An 18,281-nucleotide genomic window follows, 5' to 3' on the forward strand; every position below is an offset into this window, starting at 1 on the left:
TTGTCCACACTGTAGTCAAATGGGCATTCCGGAGGCCCATTTTTCTGGTGATAACCACACAGCGCTCCAAAACATCTAATTACTTTCAATACCTAATAAAAATAACAAATGAGGTTTTTGAATGTTTAGAGTCTCGTTTTTTTCTGTCCATGAGAATGTAAACTTTCTGGCTTTCCTCTCTGATCCTTGAACCAGATATTTTAATGTTATTTGTTCTGCACTCATTCCAATACTCCCTTTTTACTGATGCTAACAAAAGAACGGGAAAAGGCACAATTAGTTGCATTAATTAAAACCAAATCTTGTAGCTGTGGGCCAGCTTCTACATACAAATTGTCTCAATCATTGTCTTGTTTTGACTACCGAGCACCAGTGGTAGAACAAAGACTGGAAACAGAAATACAGTAACTTTTTCCAGAGACTTATTAGACAGAGGAAGGCTGATTCATAAAATGACAGGAAAGGATTTTCCTGTCACAAGGTCACAATACTAAGTTACAGTAACCTAAGGCAATCTGAAGCCCATAGCAGCACAGGGCTATTTAGCCTGTCAGATATTACTTTAAAACACCACAGAATTATGAATAAAATATAACAGACTCATTTAGAATGGATGATTAGATGATATTGACAACATTCTGGTGCTGTACATCCTAGGTAGCTGCATTATTCCAGATCAGTCCTAAAAACACAGGAACTTGCCTTAGTGTGTTGATATTTTTGTCTCTGTTTTAGCATACCCACAGACCCACATCTATCTACGAAAATAACTTTTCCAACATGCAAACTTGAGAATTCAAATACATGGCCAAAGTAACCATGATGTAGTCGGCTTCCAGGGGGGAGGAAAGTCAAGGAGACATTTGCCAAGATCTACAATGCCGTTTGTGTTGCATTATTTAAAGACACTCAGTCTGAAGCTTCAAAAACATCCATATATGATCAGACTGAAATGTCTGCAGTTTCTCACACTCCAAAACTACTTGGGGTGGTTGGTTGCATCACATAGCGGCACATATAGATACTATGACAAATTTACACCCATGACTCACAGAAAGAGACAGTTTCTTATAAACATACCTCACCACACACACACACACACACACACACACACACACACACACATATATATATATATATATATATATATATATATATATATATATACATATACATATTTCAATACATCTACTTGTTTGTTTGAGACATAACAATGGTAAGTAAACAAGCAAATAGCAAATCACTGTCATTTATTTTTGTTGAAAGCAATGTTTGTATTTTTTTTTCACTGGGGCCCATAAAATCCTAGTTATGCCACTGACCCAAACTATACGTAATCATTCATCCTTTCAACCCGTTCATTCATCAATCAATCAATTAATCTTAATTTAGTCATCCTCAGAAAATAAGATTACAGAACAGTCACAATGCTGGTGGAGCTGACTTTAAAAGTAAAAAGGTCAATTTTGGCGCCCTCTGCTGTTAAATTAGTGTCACCGAACAAACCCAATTTTCAGAAGGAAAAAAAAGTTTCACCAAGAAAAAAAATGTTTAAAATCATTATGTTTTATACTTTTCTCATAGCGCTTGCTTAAACCGTTACATGAGCAGGATGAGAGCCACGAAGGCAAACGAATACAAATTATGCTATCATATTCCAGACTTCAATTAATGTGACTTTTGGACTTTTATTTTGAAAGCGTTTCACTCAGTGATGGCGGCCATATTGAGGATGTGAGCAGGAGACAGTGCTGTCTGGTAGTTGCTAGGAGGTAATGTAGGTTATATTTATTACACAGCGTTCATTTAGTTCGGCTTCAGCAAGAGAAGATACACCATTAACATCCATTCTTTACAGTTTAGGCCACGTTCTCCCTGTTTTAATCTCCACAGCCTGCCAAAGTGACCAAGAACACTCGCTAGTTTGCTAACCGAAGTTACTTAACTAACGAGAGTGGCTTGAACTTGTTGGGTCGGTTTAAAGGTCGGGCAAAAGGCGCCACGTTTAAACAGAGTTTAGAGACCTATCAGGATATGTGTTCAGGAAAACATGTCTGTATAGCTTCTAAATATTAGGTAAAGTGTGTTGGATTTCCTCTTTTGAGCTATAGCCGGTAAATCACGTAGCTACTCCACTTGAGGGGACTTAAGAGATGTCAACAAAAACCACAGATCCTATAAACTAGCTGTGCATGTCGTGCCGCTCTGCATACTGTCTGTTTCAGTTGCCCTCACAACTTGTGAACCCTCCTTGTTTGCCGTGTGCTGCTTGGTTGACGTTACGTTTCCACAACAGAAAATGAAGAGAAATCACTTGAGAATGACTGTGCAAGCTGAGTGGCTGAGTGGGCAATCACTCGAGAGCCTTTTGGGACTCTTACTGCCTTGGTAACAGGAGCATTGTGCTCGACCTGCCTTGATTAGGAGCTTCGTTCTTCTCTGATTTGGTCCTAGTTTCACGACCATTCTCCTCAACAAGAGTTTTCTGACAAAATCTGCAATAATCCTTTGCAATTTCCCTCTCGTTTGAAGAGGCTTAAGAGAACAGGAGTGGCAGGATTGGACTTGTTCTCTTTTGTCAAGGTCACAAGAAGGTCCCATTGGTAGTGGAGAAGCTATAGAATCTCATACACCCTCTTATTCTGTCATTTCTCGCAAACAAGATGAGCGGCCCTGCAGCAGGCCAGTCCTCCTCTGCCATGTTTCCGAACCTGGAAGCTGGTGGGACTGGAAGAGCGGCAGCTCTGCTAGGGGGGCCTGTGGGACTTAGCAGCTCGGACATGGAGCTGCAGAAGATGCTCATCGATGAGAGGATGCGCTGCGAGAACCACAAAACCAACTACCAGACCCTAAAGGCTGAGCACACGAGGTACGCAACGTCCAACTATGTGAGGCAGAGAATATGAGCTTGGTGGTTTTGTTTAATTATGTTTATGGTTGAAAATCACAGGCCAAAGTAATAGTCTCAAGTAGGAGTGGGTGATAAGGCAAGAATATAACATCACATTTTCATGATACACAATATGCATTATTATAATTCGCTGTTCTGATGTTCGATCAGTTGTTTCAGACAAAAAAAGAACCAGCAGTTGATCTTACAGATCTTACAATACAGTATTGATCAGAAAAGCATATTGTTATGTAATGTGATGCTATTTTTTACAGTAATGATAACTATCACCAGATTGCCCACCCCTGGTCTCGAGCTTTATTGGATTTAAGTGTATATCTGTGTAGACTGCAGGATGAGTATGCGCGGGTGCAGTCAGAGTTGAAAAGGATGCTGAGTGAGAAGCAGGCTGGTCAGGAGAAACTGCAGCTGCTGCTGGCAGAGCTGAGAGGAGAGCTGTTGGATAAAACTCGTGAGCTTGAAGAACTCAAACTGCAGGTAGGAAAATAACATTTAAAGGAGTGAATTGTGCATTTGTGCCTTGTGCCTTGTTTTCTGTTGTTAGACAGGACTAATAACTATAATATTTCAGCTGTTTGTTGTATCTGAAAGAAATGATCCAGCATTTTTATCCAAACAAAAGCCTTTGTTTCCTAAGAAATCTGTGCTGCTATCGCTGCATTCCATCGTTCCCTAGAAGTCACATATCTCCAAGTCGGTATTTCTAACTTCTGATCCACAAATGCCCACCCGCAAATCGATGAAAAGACGGAACCTATATTAATGCTGTCACAGCAAGAAACAACAAATGACATTTTGTGAAGTAAAACAGTGGTGCAAAGAAATTTATTTACCTGCACACACTGCCATTTTGACTATGCCATCAGATGTGTTTAGAAGATATAGGTAAGGTGCATATAGCCCAGATTTCAGACTAGCAGTGGCTATTTGTGTGACTGATTGGCTGTTTCCAAGTTGAAGGTTGTACAGTGTTCAAAGCAGCATGAAGCAGGGGTGTTAAACCCTATTCCAGGAGGGCCACAGCCCTGAAGAGTTTAGCCTCATTTAACATTTCTGTCTCATTTAACACACCTAATTCAGGCTAATTACAAAGACCTTAATGTGTTGAACTCAGAATGTTGGAAGAGGGAAAACACTAAGCTCTGTAGAGGGAGGTGTAAAAATGACCTCCCATAGGCTTACTTGGGGCACAGAACGAAACAGCAAAATTGCTTAATTGTGCAACTCTGTGTTCAGTTGTGCTATTATTTTTGCTGTTCTGTTATTTCTCTTATTTTATGGTAAGACTTGATAAAGAACAGAATTCATTTAATAATATGTCTCACCAGGGTCTGTGTTACTGGTGCACGCTTCATGTTGTGGGTAATGATGGTTTTATATGTTATTTCGTTCCACTTTTCTTTCACTCAGACAGAGGAACACCAGTAACTGATGCTATCATGATCAGAAATACCAGGTATCAAGTTCATAGATAAATATTTGTTGGGATTTTAATTGGGATTTATGCATCTGTGTCCTTTGTAGGTGATGACCCCTCAGCGGTTGGAGCTGTTGAAAGCCCAGGTCCAGCAGGAGATGGAGGCTCCTATCAGGGAGCGCTTCAGTAAGCTAGAGGAGGTAAGAGAACTCCAGTAGGTTCACTCTAAGGAAACTACATCATCATCATCACAGCTCTAGCTGTAAACCCCGGTAAGAGAGGACAAACTTTTACTAAGATGAGGAAAGAGCGGATTTGGAACTAGCATACGATTAGGATAGATAAAATAACTTGATTTGTTGAGGGTGTTATGGAGTGTATGTAAATATACTTTTGAAGAGCACCGTGCATCAAGTGATACTTCAGTTCAAGCTTTAATGTCAAATAGACTTCTCTTGCATGAAATAGATTTTAGCCTGGTGATGCATGTTTAGGTTTTTGGAACTTGAATAATAGATATATTGGCTGCATGAACTATGGAAACCCATGCCAAGTATATTCATTGTTAAAATAATAACCAGTATTTGCTTAGGATAGTTGACTTTGCAATTTAAGATGACATATTTGCACTGATGGATATTAGTTTTGGGCCGATATCAGCAGAAAATATTTCACTGGATATAGGAAAGAATGAATCTGATTCAATCCTATAGCAAATCTGTCCTGAAATAGCACACACTCACACTGTGTGGTGTGATGTGTTGGCTGTTTATATGGGGGTATAGCAGTGGGGTAGCTGAATGATTGAGTATTGTGGCTGTGGGGTAACACTACACTACCTGCCATGCCTGCTTAAACCTGAGAAAATAAACATGCTTTCTGGTCAGAACCTAACTCTGTGTGTGCTATGGTTTGGTTATTCTTCATATGGTTGGTTAGTTTTTAGTATAGGTCTACTGAATTGCGTGTTTACAGTGCATAAATTGCTTCTTGTTAAATTATAAAACAGCTAAGTCTTAACCATGTAATGTAGTCTAAAAGCTCCTGTTACTATAGCTGTGCATTGTTCTTTTCTATAGTTTTTTTCTATAGATGTAAATTACAATGAATATGTGGTTTAGGCTCTCGTTGATGTTTCATGAGGGAAGTTGTTCCATGTGTGGAAGGCTGCTGCACTTTATCTGCTGCTTTATCAGTTTAACCAGCAAATAGAAACGTTTTTTGCTACCACAGGGTGTTCTAAAGCCAAATGACATATCAGGGCTGATTCAGGACATGGACTAATGGGCATTAAAAGAAAACAAATATAATTACTTTTGTGTAAAGTCGCAGATAGTGTGTATAGTAATATTTATATCGTCCAGCTTGATTGACAATCATGATGCATGGAAACTATCAGCGATTTAATCATCTCAGGCCTACATACAAAGGTCTCTGTTACTGGTATGAGAAAGAATTACAGTCCTTCCCTGTAGAGTAGTTTATTAATCTCACTTTTTTGGCCTGTTTCTATCGCAGGAAGCAGAGAAGTACAGATCTGAATACAATAAGTTGCGTTACGACCTCACCTTCCTCAAATCGGAGTTTGATCATCAGCGAGAGGAACATGAACGCCTCCTGGAAGAGAGGAAGATACGTTACAGTGCTGATGTATGTCTTCTGTAAGAGTGTACTTGCTTTTGTGTTTAGTGTGTTACACATAGCAGTGTATTTATCCATGCCAAGTGTTTCATACTGTTACAATCCCGTGATGATTAGTGTTCATGTGTGTTTGATGTACCGCATTCAGCTGGCGCGTCTGGAGAGGGATAAGGAGGAGCTGAGTGCGCAGCTGCAGAGCACAGACCCTGCGCGGGATGGGAAGCGTGTGGAAGCCCTGCTGAGGGAAAAGGCCCAGCTGCACCAGCGAATCCGTGGCCTGGAGGCTGAGGTGGCTGAGCTCCGCGCAGAGAGGGACAGCTCGGGAGCTCAGGCCGAAAACGTGCAGCGAATCCAGATCCGCCAGCTAGCAGAGTCCCAGGCGGCAGTAAAGGCCCTGGAGGTGAGAGGAGAGAGAAATGTTACAGGTTATTTAAACTGCAGTGTTAAAATTTAGAACCAATTCAGTTGCAGATAAATTTATAAAATGAATAAATGTTAGCTCTGTGTCTTGAACCCTTCATAGATTATGAGACTAGAATGCTGAACAGAACATTTTGATGATTCTAAAATGACAGATGCTAAAGTTTTTTAAGTTTCAGGACTTAAGTGATGTTCAAATCTCAAGGCAGGTAACTCACTAACTTGTTATTACTTATCTCTTAACATCTATTAATTTTTTGTAAATTGTTGTGTCTATCACAATTACAGTGTATTATCAATCATTTAATAACTTCTTGTTTTCATAATACTTCAAATATTGATCAGAATGTCTAAAAATAACTTTTGGTGTCTGCTTTATAATAGTATTAATATACATTGTCGTTGTATATAAAATAACAATGATTCTTAAAATGACTTTTGGATGGTTTGTGTAAGTGTGGTTATGTTTAGGTTCATTGATAAATGATTGCATAAACTTTTTTTTTTTAGGGATGCACAATGTATTGGCAAAAATGCAAAATGGCACTGGTTTCGTCTGAGGGGCAAAAAAAGTGTCAAAATCTAACAGATCTAATGCTTTACAAATAATTTTAATGGTAATGAAAATGAGAAACATACTAACTTTTCTCCTTTGTTGGTCGCTGGTCAGCATAGATGTGTTCAAAAAGTTACAGCAGCTGAACAGTGAAAATGTCAGCCTTATGGAACCACAGGGGACATTATACAAGTGAATTGTAATCTCTGTTCATACTAAGTATCAAGAGAGCGTCCAGTGCCCAAGGACTTTTTCACTATAGTTTTGATACGACATTTGAAAACGTGACATTCCGCTTGATATGCAGAACAAAGCAAAGCAACAGAAACAAAAGGAAAGTCACTGTTAGAATGCGGACACCATCTGTAGCCACAGTTTTTGAAATGACAAAATTCACAGTTTACAGGGCCGAAGTGCAAAATATAATAAAAACAAAAGGTTTCTTTGCCTTGGATGATACAAGCAGTCATTTCAGGTAATGATGTAATTGTGTAAATATTTATGTGGTTATTTTTGATGACCGATTAGTGTGTATGTTTATGATGCAGTCAGAGAAGCAGTCTGTGCGCATGCAGCTGGAGCGTGTGGAGAAAGAGCTGCGTTCGACCCAGGAGCAGAACACGCTGCTCACGGGCAAGCTGCACAAGGCTGAGCGGGAAATCAGCACCCTCAATAGTCAGGTGGGTTCATTCTGATTGCTCAAAGAACCACTTTCACTGTGAATCTTAAAGTAGCTTATTTCTTATTTCCATGTTTATATCTCAGATATGTTATACACATAGTGCACTAAATATTAATATTGAATTCAACATTAAACAGGTTGAAGGGATGAGGCACACTCATAAGCTGGAGTTGGCTAATGTGAAGTTGGACTGCGTGAGAGCCAGAGGAGAGGTGGAGAGAGAGCGAGACGCACTGCAAGCCCAACTGGAGGGTAAATGTCAACATTCTGTTACGTTCTCACCATATTTCTTTATTCTGGTCAGTCTCCCTTGCTTTACGTTAAAAAAAAAAAAACAACTAATTTTTGCTTTTAATTTTTTGTCTCACAAAACATTTCTTACTGGCCTACTCTCAAGAAAGACTTCGTTATTTTTTCCGTCTCAGGTCTGCAGTCCGATATTGACGTTTGGAAGGCAGCTGTGGACAGAAATAAAGAATTGCTGTCAGAGAAAGAGCGAGAATTGGTCCGCAGGGTGCAGGCGGCCAGAGAAGAAGAGATACAGAAAATGACTGCTGTTCAAGAAGAGAAGTAAATTACACAATGTTCCACTCACCTCAGCCAAGATTTTGCTTTTTTTAGTTTAGCACCAGAGCTACGTGGCTAATGCAGCTAATAAACACTGGGTGACTATTGACTTTTGTTTGTTAGGAATGTTAGCCTCATAGCTACATCTGGCGTGGGAATCATTTAGATTTTTCGTCTAATCCTTCCTTTAAGCCCAAAAGCAACAGTGTTAGTTTTCTAGTATTCAGATTATGCAGCTTTTATACTCACATATGTGTGTTTATCAGGTTGGAATTGGAGAATCGTCTCTCTGAGCTGGAGCAGCAGAGGGCTATGCAGGAGGCTACAGGAAACTCCCTGAAAGAGGAGTGGGAGGATCGTGTCCGTTCTGCTCAGCTGGGGGAAGAGGCTGCTCGCAAAGAACTGCAAAATATCAGGCAAGTCTTGTCAGACTTTAGTTTAGAGAAAAAGTATCTTGATGGAGTAAAATTTTTCTTTAAAAGTTCTACACCTCATCAAAAGAATAATCATAATTCTGTACAAGTGTGGTTGTCCGTTGTCCATTCACCCACACCACTAAGGTTGAACTGATCTTTAGAATAGTGCTTTTTGAAACTTTAAGTGCCCAGACCTATCTGAAAAGATTCTAGGTTAAAGGGCCTCTGTCGTGGAAAACTGAATTTTCCTTGTTTTTTAAAATAAGTCCATGTAGTCTGTATATGGAATGCATTTACATAAATCTCTTATTCAAACCTACAGCAGTTTAGCCCCTCCCTTTCTTGCTGAAGTTCTAAGGAGTATTTCAGCCCAGACTGCTTTTCAATCACAATAAAATCACAATCAAGCACAATAAAAGACAGCTAGTCAGAACATAGGTCATTTGCATATATCAGGCTTAAAGGCACTGTAAAAAGCAGCCTGTTTAATTCAGTGACTGTTTTCAGTATAGAAAACCACACAAATGTAATGAGCGGAAATGGAAATGTAATAAGGGGAAAAATACAACACAACACAAAAAAGTATGACTTTATAGATGTAACTAAAAAAATTGTTACATTGTTTCTTAAATTTTATTTATATATGATTATAATGTGATGACTGTGTGTCCTTTGTTTCTCAGAGCTAAGGTGCAGCAGCAGGGACTGCAGCTAGAGGAACTGGAGAGACAGAAGACTGAGAACACTGAGCTGAGACGAGTATGTACCAAACTCATGCACTCAGCTGCTTTCAATAACACAATAGGGTAAAGAAATCTGTGTCTGATGTCTAAAAAGGAGATTTAACTGGTTAGTTTAGTTAATGATAAACCATGTTTCTTCCTGACTACTTCCTAATGGCATGTTTCTGCTGATCTCTCAGCAAAATGCAGAGCTGAATCTGCAGATCAGCACTCTGTCTCATTCTGAGAGCGAGCTGATGGAGGCAAATGCTAGGCTGAGGGACAGCCTGGAAAGGGTGAGAGAAGAGCTAAGGAGTGCTCGCTCACAAATGGAAAGAACCCAGCAGGAGGCAGAGAGGTACTCCCTATAAACTTCCACTGTTTCTTTATCTCATCATTTCCTTGCATGAATGAGAATACCTGTTTTCTAATCTGTGGCTAGAAGAGCAATGTGAGGTTTTTGGTGATTGCAGAGCACAGAAATGATTATTCTCCTAGTCCTGGGGACCCACTGCCCCGCTATTCCCTATCCCATGCAAGAACAGTGCTAAATGTTGTTTTTACAAGGCTGAAGTTAGCTTCTTATTTGACAGCTTTTTGTTCCAGTTTTCCGTTCTGCCTTAAATAGAGCTGCAGTTTCATTTTGGCACCAGTACATTAACATGAATGAAACTGCTGAACCTTTTAAGGTGGAATGGGAATTTTGAGTAAGCAGGTAACTTCAGTTGTGTTGAATTTGTCAAATTATTTAACTCATACATGCGTCCCATACACTTGAGCCCCTGATTGTCAGACGCTGCTGGAATTTGGGAAACATTAGAGCTGGCCCATGGCTTGTTTTGAGCACAAAGGCCTCATCTAGTGCAGCTGAGTGAGTCAGGTAGCTTATCTTGCGGTACAAGAGGAACCGTGGCAATGAGTCTGGTGTCCATGTTAAGCTAACCCCAAAACACCGGCCAATTCTTTATGTCCACTCTCTCAAAAACAAAGTGGACTCCTTCAGATGCAGCATACTAGACAGCCGGAGGTGATCGAAGGACTTTTTCATTTGAAACAAGAATGGAACATCTCTGTCTCAGCTTACACTGTTTGTCTGCCGCGTTATTTGTGGCATGTATAACGGTTATGACAAACTTGTCAGAATTTCAGCTGGTGTACTGGATGAACCGGTATACCGTTCGCTACTACTAGTTGTCCTTTCTCTTGAAGGCTGGTGGAAGAAAGGCGGGTGGAGTGTTTGGAGGAAAAACACAAACTCCAGGAAAGAGAGGCAGAGCTGCAGGAGAAATATAGCCAAGCCAAGGAGCGCCTACAGAGGGCTTCACTAGCTCAGAAAAAGGTTATTTTCTTTTCTTATTCTCTCCTGAAATGGGCTAGATGGGATATTGTAATGTTAACTGTAAGTTTTGGGGATGTATTTATGGAAACAGTTTGGGTGTCTGCTGACCTCTAGTGTTTGTTAGCATCGTTAGCCTCATAGCTCCAGTGCTAAACTAAAGAAGCAAAATCTGATCAACTACATCTGCGAGTAAATTGGATCATTCTTTTAAATATGTGTTGGTATTTTCACTGAATTTTTTTTTTTGTTGCCAAATACGCATTTCATTTCTTCTTGTTTTTTGTAGAGAAAGACCATGACTGAAGCTAAAGAAAAGAAACTACAGGATAAGATTCAGCTGCTGGAAGCCAAGATAGAAGAATTGGAAATTGAGGCTCGCATGGCAAAAAAGTACAGCTTTCCCTGAGCAAAAGATATTTATTCATTGAAAGAATTTGCAGAAAATTGCCAGAATTAACTTTGTTCCCTGTAGAGGATTTTAGATAAGTGATATATATTTGTATGCCTGTGTGTGTACACCAGAAATCCTTCATATTCTGAAGAGCAAGCTCAGCTTAGCAGGCGACTAAAGGAGCTGCAGAGGAGACACAGTGAGTTCCGCCGACTATTGCTGGGCAATCACATGGCCTCTACACCTCTTCCACCTTCTTTGTTCATCCCAGGCCCTGAGTCCAGCTTCTCAAACCTGCAGGTTATTTTAACTTCATGGTACTTCATCATCAGGAATAAAAATCTGGAGTCCAGATTGAATTCTGTTCCTCTTTTCTGAATTCTATGTGATAAACTCTTCTCTCCCCCCACACTCATCCTCATCCCAGGAGGAGCAGCACCAGAGGGAGCTGTCAGTGCTGAGGAAGAGACTGGAGGAGCTGGAGAGTAGTCAACAGCAGCAGTTGGAGGAGTTGACTGCTCCTCTGGATCGGGACAGAGAGAAAGACAGAGAAAGGCTTGCAGGACCTCAAAATGGCTTGCCTGACCTCTGACCCCATTGACCCTCTGGGACTAGAGCCATTTGTACTGTGCCAAAGACCAGTCAGATCCAGGTTCAAATACTGTATTTTTTTCTGTGTGTGTATTTTTTATTCATGATGAACACTTTAGGAACTATGATGAATTTTCAGAGACATATTTATAAAATTAATTGCATTATTTATATGTAGCATTTGTCATTGTCATCTTTTTGAACATTTCCCATGCAAATCTGAAATGCTTGTTACCACTGCAGGCTTCCATAACTCATTCGGTACCTTTTATGAATTTAAACTGTCCATTAAACATATTTTACATTTTGCTAAAGTGGGTTTTTACATTTGGGTTATTTTGTATTATAGATTATGAGCTTTCAGCAATAATTTTTCATCAAAATGATATAAATTAAATGATACGTTGCTGATTTTATTCAAACATCCTAAAGGTGAAGTTTTTCTTTACATATACACTCATTGAGCACTTTATTAGGTACATCTACCTTGTATCTACATTTATTGTCCATTTTATCAGCTCCACTTACCATACAGGAGCACTTTGTAGTTCTACAATTACAGACCGTAGTCCATCTGTTTCTCTGCATACTTTTTAGCCCCCTTTCACCCTGTTCTCAGGGTCCACAGGACCACATTTCCTCTTAAATAATACCACAGAGGAGATATTATTTGGGTGGTAGATCATTCTCAGCACTGCAGCCACACTGATGTGGTGGTGGTGGTGGTGGTGGTGTTTTAGTGTGTGTTGTGCTGGTACGAGTGGATCAGACACAGCAGTACTGATGTAGTTTTTATACACTCACTGTCCACTCTGTTAGACACTCCTACCTTGTCAGTCCACCTTGTAGATGTAAAGTCAGAGACGATAGCTCATCTGCTGCTGCACAGTTTGTTTTAGTCATCCTCTAGTCCTTCATCAGTGGTCACAGGACGCTGCCCACCGGACGCTGTTGGCTGGATATTTTTGGTTGGTGGACTATTCTCAGTCCAGCGGTGACACTGAGGTGTTTGAAAACTCCAGAAGCACTGCTGTGTCTGATCCACTCATACCAGCGCAACACATACTTACACACCACCACCACGTCAGTGTCACTGCAGTGCTGACAAGGATCCAGTTTATTGTAAACTTTACTGTGAATAAATTTGCAAAACAGGTCTTATGGCTTAAGAAACTGTTCATGCTGACCAGACAAATCAATAACTTGGATTTTTTTTTTTAGGTGTTACGAAAGAACATTTCTTAAGGCAGTATTTGAAAAAAATAAAAGCATAAGCCTGAAATTCTTTTGTATTATGCAGGGAACTTAAAACAAAGAGGTAAACTTTTGCACTAACCTGTTTGTCAGTGAACCATAGCTATATCTAGCCCTTAAAGGTTAAAGTGCTTCACCGCACTACATACACAGATTACATTCTTGAGTTGGAAAGATCTGGAACACAATCTGGTCTTCTACATATCAGTTTATGCCGTCTCTGGAATGTGGCAAAAAAGCAATCACATTTTAATGCATGCACTTTTTGTAAGGTACCTGTACCTCTCATAGCTGTTTTGATTAAATATCATTTCCATGTACAGGCATGACAAAACTATAACAAATTACACACATGCAGGCATTCACAAAATGAATTCCAAGTTCATTTTTGGTTAATAATCAAAGGGCACGTAGAAACTAGGAAATATTTCATATCAAATAGTTTGTAATTTCATTTAGCTACACAATGTCATTTTACATTAGTAAAATTACAGACATGATTTTGCAACACAAAATAACCAGATTTTATCAATACTTTATGTAGAAAATGTAGCAAACTATATGCTTGACTACGATAGTGGGCCCTGCACGATTAAAGAATCACTCTTGATTCTCTGCACTGATGGTTCTTAAAGGGTTCTTCAGTAAATAAAATGGTTCTGTATAGAACCATGAACATGCAAAGAACCCTTTGCATGATTAAAGGGTCCTTTGCATCGTGAAAGTGTTCTTCAGATTGATAGAGAATGTGCTATAGATGGTTCTACATTGAACCTTTTTGAAAAGGGCTCTGTAAAGGATTGTCATTCCTTAAAATGACATGCATTTTAATCTCAGTCAAAATTTAATGTAAAACTACTTGACTGGACTATATTGTATGCTGCCACTGGCTACATTTATCTATAGTCACACCACTTTAGCTTTCAGTGCTGTGCTGAGGATAACAACTGTATGTATAATTGTATGTAACAAGACTGAGGATTGTGTAAAGGACATTGAACTCTAGATGTTAAGTAACTTCCTCCAACTTAGTTCAGAGAAACAGAAGTTCAGTTTAGAATCAAGTAGAAACAAGCTGTCGAAGTATTTTATAAACATCAACAGCTTTCCAGCTTTTACAATAAACTGTAGCATCACAAATCCATAGTGTAACTATCTCTTTATCTGTGAAAGTTTTCACTCACTCCAGGTTATCGAATCGTATAACAGCAGTAAATCAAGGCACAGTATAATCTTCAGGATGTTTGCATTAGAGGAGGTGAGATTTCCTGGCATTTAAACCTCTGTGGTTGATTCACAACTGTGATCCCATCAAACTCACACTTTTCTTCAAAGATGGTCACAACACCATATCTGAACTGATGAAGCCCCTCTGACAAGTGGAGTCATCTTCAGATTTACAGCACGAGTCCAGTAGTGGCTGAATACCTTTAGATGGTTACATGATCTTGCCTCACAGCCTCTACATGAGCACCTGTTATGATCTGTCAGGCCTGCTTCAATTATAAGATGCAGACTCTTAATAGCTAGAATTCTGAAGTGTACTCCAAGCTTAACTAACAAACGACTTTTTTCTCCTTGTCAAGTTGTACATCAGCTCCTGTAGCTGAGCTGTGCACCTCGATGCCAACTTGCTATGATCTCACCTGGATGTTCTAAAGATTTTTCAATAATTAGTCTACTATCCTGTTCATCTCCATAATTTATAATCAATCAGCTTCAAAAACAACCAACCTCTTCATGAACTTCTAACTTGCTCCCGAACATCCTAAACCTGCCCTGTACTCCTTCTGAACTCCTGCCAGGTTCCAAATGCTAACATCTTATGTCCAACACAGCCAGTAGCACCACTAATCTTTGACTTATAGAGAATATTCTTAATGGTGTTTCCTCTGTACAATCTATGTGTCTCATTTTTAATCCTAGCTTTATTATTATTAAAATTCTAGTGTCTAGTGCTTCCCAGCTGTGGGCTCCTCCAAGTTTTACAAGTAATGGTGAGGTTTTGCAGCATTGTTCAATAACGCTGTAACCTGGCCTCAAAAACCCTTAGATAGCCATGCAGTTGAGATTGTCATGGATTACTAGCTCTATCACCAGAAGGACTTGTGGATAAACATAAACGTCTCAGACCATGCTTGATAATAACAAGCATGCGCTCACACTCTGTGCATCTTACTCATAGGTCTTTAAGATTAACTAGCACTGCTCAGACGTTGGGAACGTGACCAAAGTTATTTGATCCAGTCTTTTCCTCTTATTCTGCGTTCTTCCTTAATAGTTTCTTTGCAATTATTTGTTCAGTTAATGCAGCTTCATGCAATCTGGTGTTGAAACACCAAGGCAGTTATTGACTGGTATTGCAGATTTGTGGATCTTTTGATTCTGAGGTCTTCCTGTGTGTGCTTGACCTTCAGTGTCAGCCATTTACTCTTATGCAATGCAGTTCCAGGAATTCACAAAGGTTTTAAATAAATAAATAATTACAAAATTACAAATTGCAACATCAAATTATAATTTTTCATATTTTGCTTTCTTACATTCATGAATGACAAACCATCATCTGTTCCCTACAACTGTATGCAAAAGTTTGTGCCCCCAGGCCAAATGACTTTTTTTTTTAATTCTTTAAATGAAAATAAGTTAACAAATCCTCTACAGAGAACACACTTCACTTCAGTGTGTAATGCACACTCACTGTTTATTTGCTGAATTTAACACATTGGGAAAAAATATACATAAATAAAATGTGGCTTGTGCAAAAGGCAGTGATGATGGAGTTTTGAAATGCCTTGGTGTCACTGCTGGACTGAGAATAGCCCACCAACCAAAATTATCCAGCCAACAGCATCCTGTGGGCACTGATGAAGGACTAGGGGATGACCAACACAAACTGTGCAGCAAACAGATGAGCTACTGACTCAACTTCACATCTACAAGTTTAACCAACGAAGTAGGAGAGACTAATATAGTGGACTGTGAGTGGACACAGTGTTTAAAACTCCAGCAGCACTGCTGTGTCTGATCCTCTCATACCATCAGTGTGGCTGCAGTGCTGAGAATGATCCACCACCCCAATAATACCTGCTCTGTGGTGGTCCTGTGGTGGTCCTGTGGTGGTCCTGACCACTGAAGAACAGGTTGAAAGGGGGCTAATAAAGTATGCAAAGAAACAGATAACTTACAGTCTGTTAGTCTGTTATTGTAATTGTAGAACTACAAAGTGCACCTAAATGGTAAGTGGAGCTGATAAAATGGACAATGAGTGTAGATACAAGGATTTGGTTCTAATGTTATGGCTGATCCGTATATATATGTACACATATTATGTTATAGTCGTGTTATTAATTCTTGTACTGTTTAGGTGCTGTTAATTGCTAATGTTGCCACAATTCTGGGTGAAGTGCAGAACACAACATATTGTTCTATGACTATAATGGTTTATAAGGTTATTCTCTGGTCTGACAGGAAAAGGAAAAACCAGCATAGTTTGGTGAATTTCCTGCTGTAACATACCTGAACTCATAGCCAGGTTTAGTAGGTGTCTCAAAGAAAGTAACTCTTACAAAAATGTGCACTGTAAATTATTGCCACAATATTACAATATTTAACACTATTTTATCATAGTAAAATACTGCATTCATCATTTTATTGTGATATCAACTCAAGATATTTTCTGTAAAATCACAGCAAATTACTTTGAGGTTGACATTGAGCTGTACCGCACAGCATTATGGGATATGATAGTTAAAAAGGAGTTAACAATTTAAAAAGCCCCTACATCTACAAGTGTTTTCAATATGATGATTTAGGTTTTGAGTTTTAACAAAAGTTTCATGCTGTTTCTTTTGTGTGTGTGTGTGTGTTGATGAAAATGCTATTGTTTATAGATATTGCCAGATTTATGTTTTTTGTCATGTTTGTGCAAAGTATAGGCAAAGCTAAAGTTGCATTTGAAGAATACACTTAAGATACATTAAGATAATATTTAAGATATTCTGTACATAAATATATAGTGCAAAAATGGTGAATATATATTGTCGCTGTCCAAAGAAAACCATGTATCTCCATTTTTGTCGATTTTTCATTTTCTAAATCATTTCAACACACCAGCTGTCCTTTATGTTGTGTAAAAATTGCATGATGCATGGACCAGTAGAAATGCTCTAAAATCACTTGGAATAAAATCTCTTTGCATTGACTTACATTGAAAGGTAAGAGTGTTTTTGCCCTCTCCTGTAAAGTTACTATGTTGGAGATACTTGTTTTCCTTTGGACGGCAATGGTATTTTCATTGACACAGCTTTTTAAAAATAGCATATTTATAGGTCTGGTAAAAATTAAAAGTAATTTGTTTCATATGTAAATTTACAGTAAATTACTGGCTACTGAGCTGCATATCCTCTACAGTTGTTACAGGAAATGTCAATATTGTAGCATCCCTCTACTGCGCAGTGCGGGACGCGTGGCCAGGCACAGAGGCTCTAGGGAGGTGCCACACTTGCAGTAGGAGGGACTTTATGTAAATAAGTTGTTGTTTTTGGCTTGACATATTTGTGCTGTTCTGTGCTGCGCTGTGGGGTAGTTGGTGCTGTGTTAGTGCCTACCATCAGGTTAAGTGTGTGGCTAGCTGTGACCTGCCCACTATCTAGGTCACTTCAGCAGCGGTGAGTGGTGGTTCCCACTTGCTGCCTGTTAATAAAAGAGCATTCGATTTTAAAGCCAGTGTTTCTTGTGTCTTTTTCTTTGCTGACAACACATCATTTGCATTATTTTGATTTCAGCTTATTGTATGTAGGTGTACATAGGAATAAAGCCACATCACAGTGATCTTGTGGTCCAGGTGACTGTGAAGTCACGGTATAGAACCATAGAACAGTTGCTATTTTACTGTTACCTACTGTTTATATGGTTCAGCAAATTACTTTGAAAGTAATTTGCAATTGGTAGCCAGGAATTTACTGTAATTTTACAGTGAATTTTTACAGTGTGCTGCTCTCCAGCGCATTAAAAGCTACCTAGGCTACCTACTGCTCCACTGACCACAAGGATGCCTAACATTGCCTAGAACCAACATGTTGGTTATACCTGTTTAGCAGCCAACAGTGAGACTGACAGCTACCGTCCTCAAAACTCATTCAGCACTTACAAATACAACAGAGGATGTCCAGCACAAAGATTACAAGCTGCCTCACCTCCACCCAGAGTTCCTTAGTATCTCTGTGTGGTAACTGAGTCTTGACTTGTAACATCTCATTTCTCGGAACTCTTGGTTTTAGGTTAGACCCCCGCTGACACACCACAGATATACGCCCACTCAATACTGCCTTTTCCAGGCAGATGCTGCATACTTAAGCAACACAAGAGTCAAAAC

General features: G+C 39.3%; 1 protein-coding gene across 2 annotated transcripts; it reads left to right on the top strand.

Annotated features, from left to right (window-relative positions):
* Window positions 1–1,698: 1,698 nt before the first annotated feature.
* cep83 (centrosomal protein 83) lies at window positions 1,699–12,023 on the top strand. Of its 2 annotated transcripts, XM_036576762.1 has the most exons (16): window positions 1,699–1,772; window positions 2,664–2,869; window positions 3,238–3,388; window positions 4,436–4,528; window positions 5,847–5,978; window positions 6,118–6,369; window positions 7,494–7,625; window positions 7,765–7,879; window positions 8,053–8,197; window positions 8,461–8,610; window positions 9,294–9,369; window positions 9,533–9,690; window positions 10,542–10,671; window positions 10,958–11,061; window positions 11,194–11,362; window positions 11,490–12,022. In XM_036576762.1, exons 2-16 carry the CDS (start codon window positions 2,664–2,666, stop codon window positions 11,652–11,654), a joined length of 2,178 nt encoding a protein of 725 aa, XP_036432655.1. In that variant the 5' UTR covers window positions 1,699–1,772; the 3' UTR covers window positions 11,655–12,022. The 2 variants fall into 2 exon arrangements, with proteins under 2 accessions (XP_036432655.1, XP_036432654.1); XM_036576761.1 differs by lacking the exon at window positions 1,699–1,772 and having other exon boundaries at window positions 11,490–12,023.
* Window positions 12,024–18,281: the final 6,258 nt, after the last annotated feature.

The sequence above is a fragment of the Colossoma macropomum genome, unplaced genomic scaffold (assembly GCF_904425465.1).
Source record: "Colossoma macropomum unplaced genomic scaffold, Colossoma_macropomum, whole genome shotgun sequence".
Taxonomy (NCBI): Eukaryota; Metazoa; Chordata; class Actinopteri; order Characiformes; family Serrasalmidae; genus Colossoma; species Colossoma macropomum.

What these genes read in the sequence shown, in the direction of transcription:
- cep83 (XM_036576762.1), top strand. Translation starts at nt 2,664, where the DNA reads ATGAGCGGCCCTGCAGCAGGCCAGTCCTCCTCTGCCATGTTTCCGAAC. An exon ending in CTAAAGGCTGAGCACACGAG is followed by an intron (nt 2,870 to 3,237) that starts GTACGCAACGTC and finishes ATATCTGTGTAG; the next exon opens with ACTGCAGGATGAGTATGCGC. An exon ending in CCAGCTTCTCAAACCTGCAG is followed by an intron (nt 11,363 to 11,489) that starts GTTATTTTAACT and finishes TCCTCATCCCAG; the next exon opens with GAGGAGCAGCACCAGAGGGA.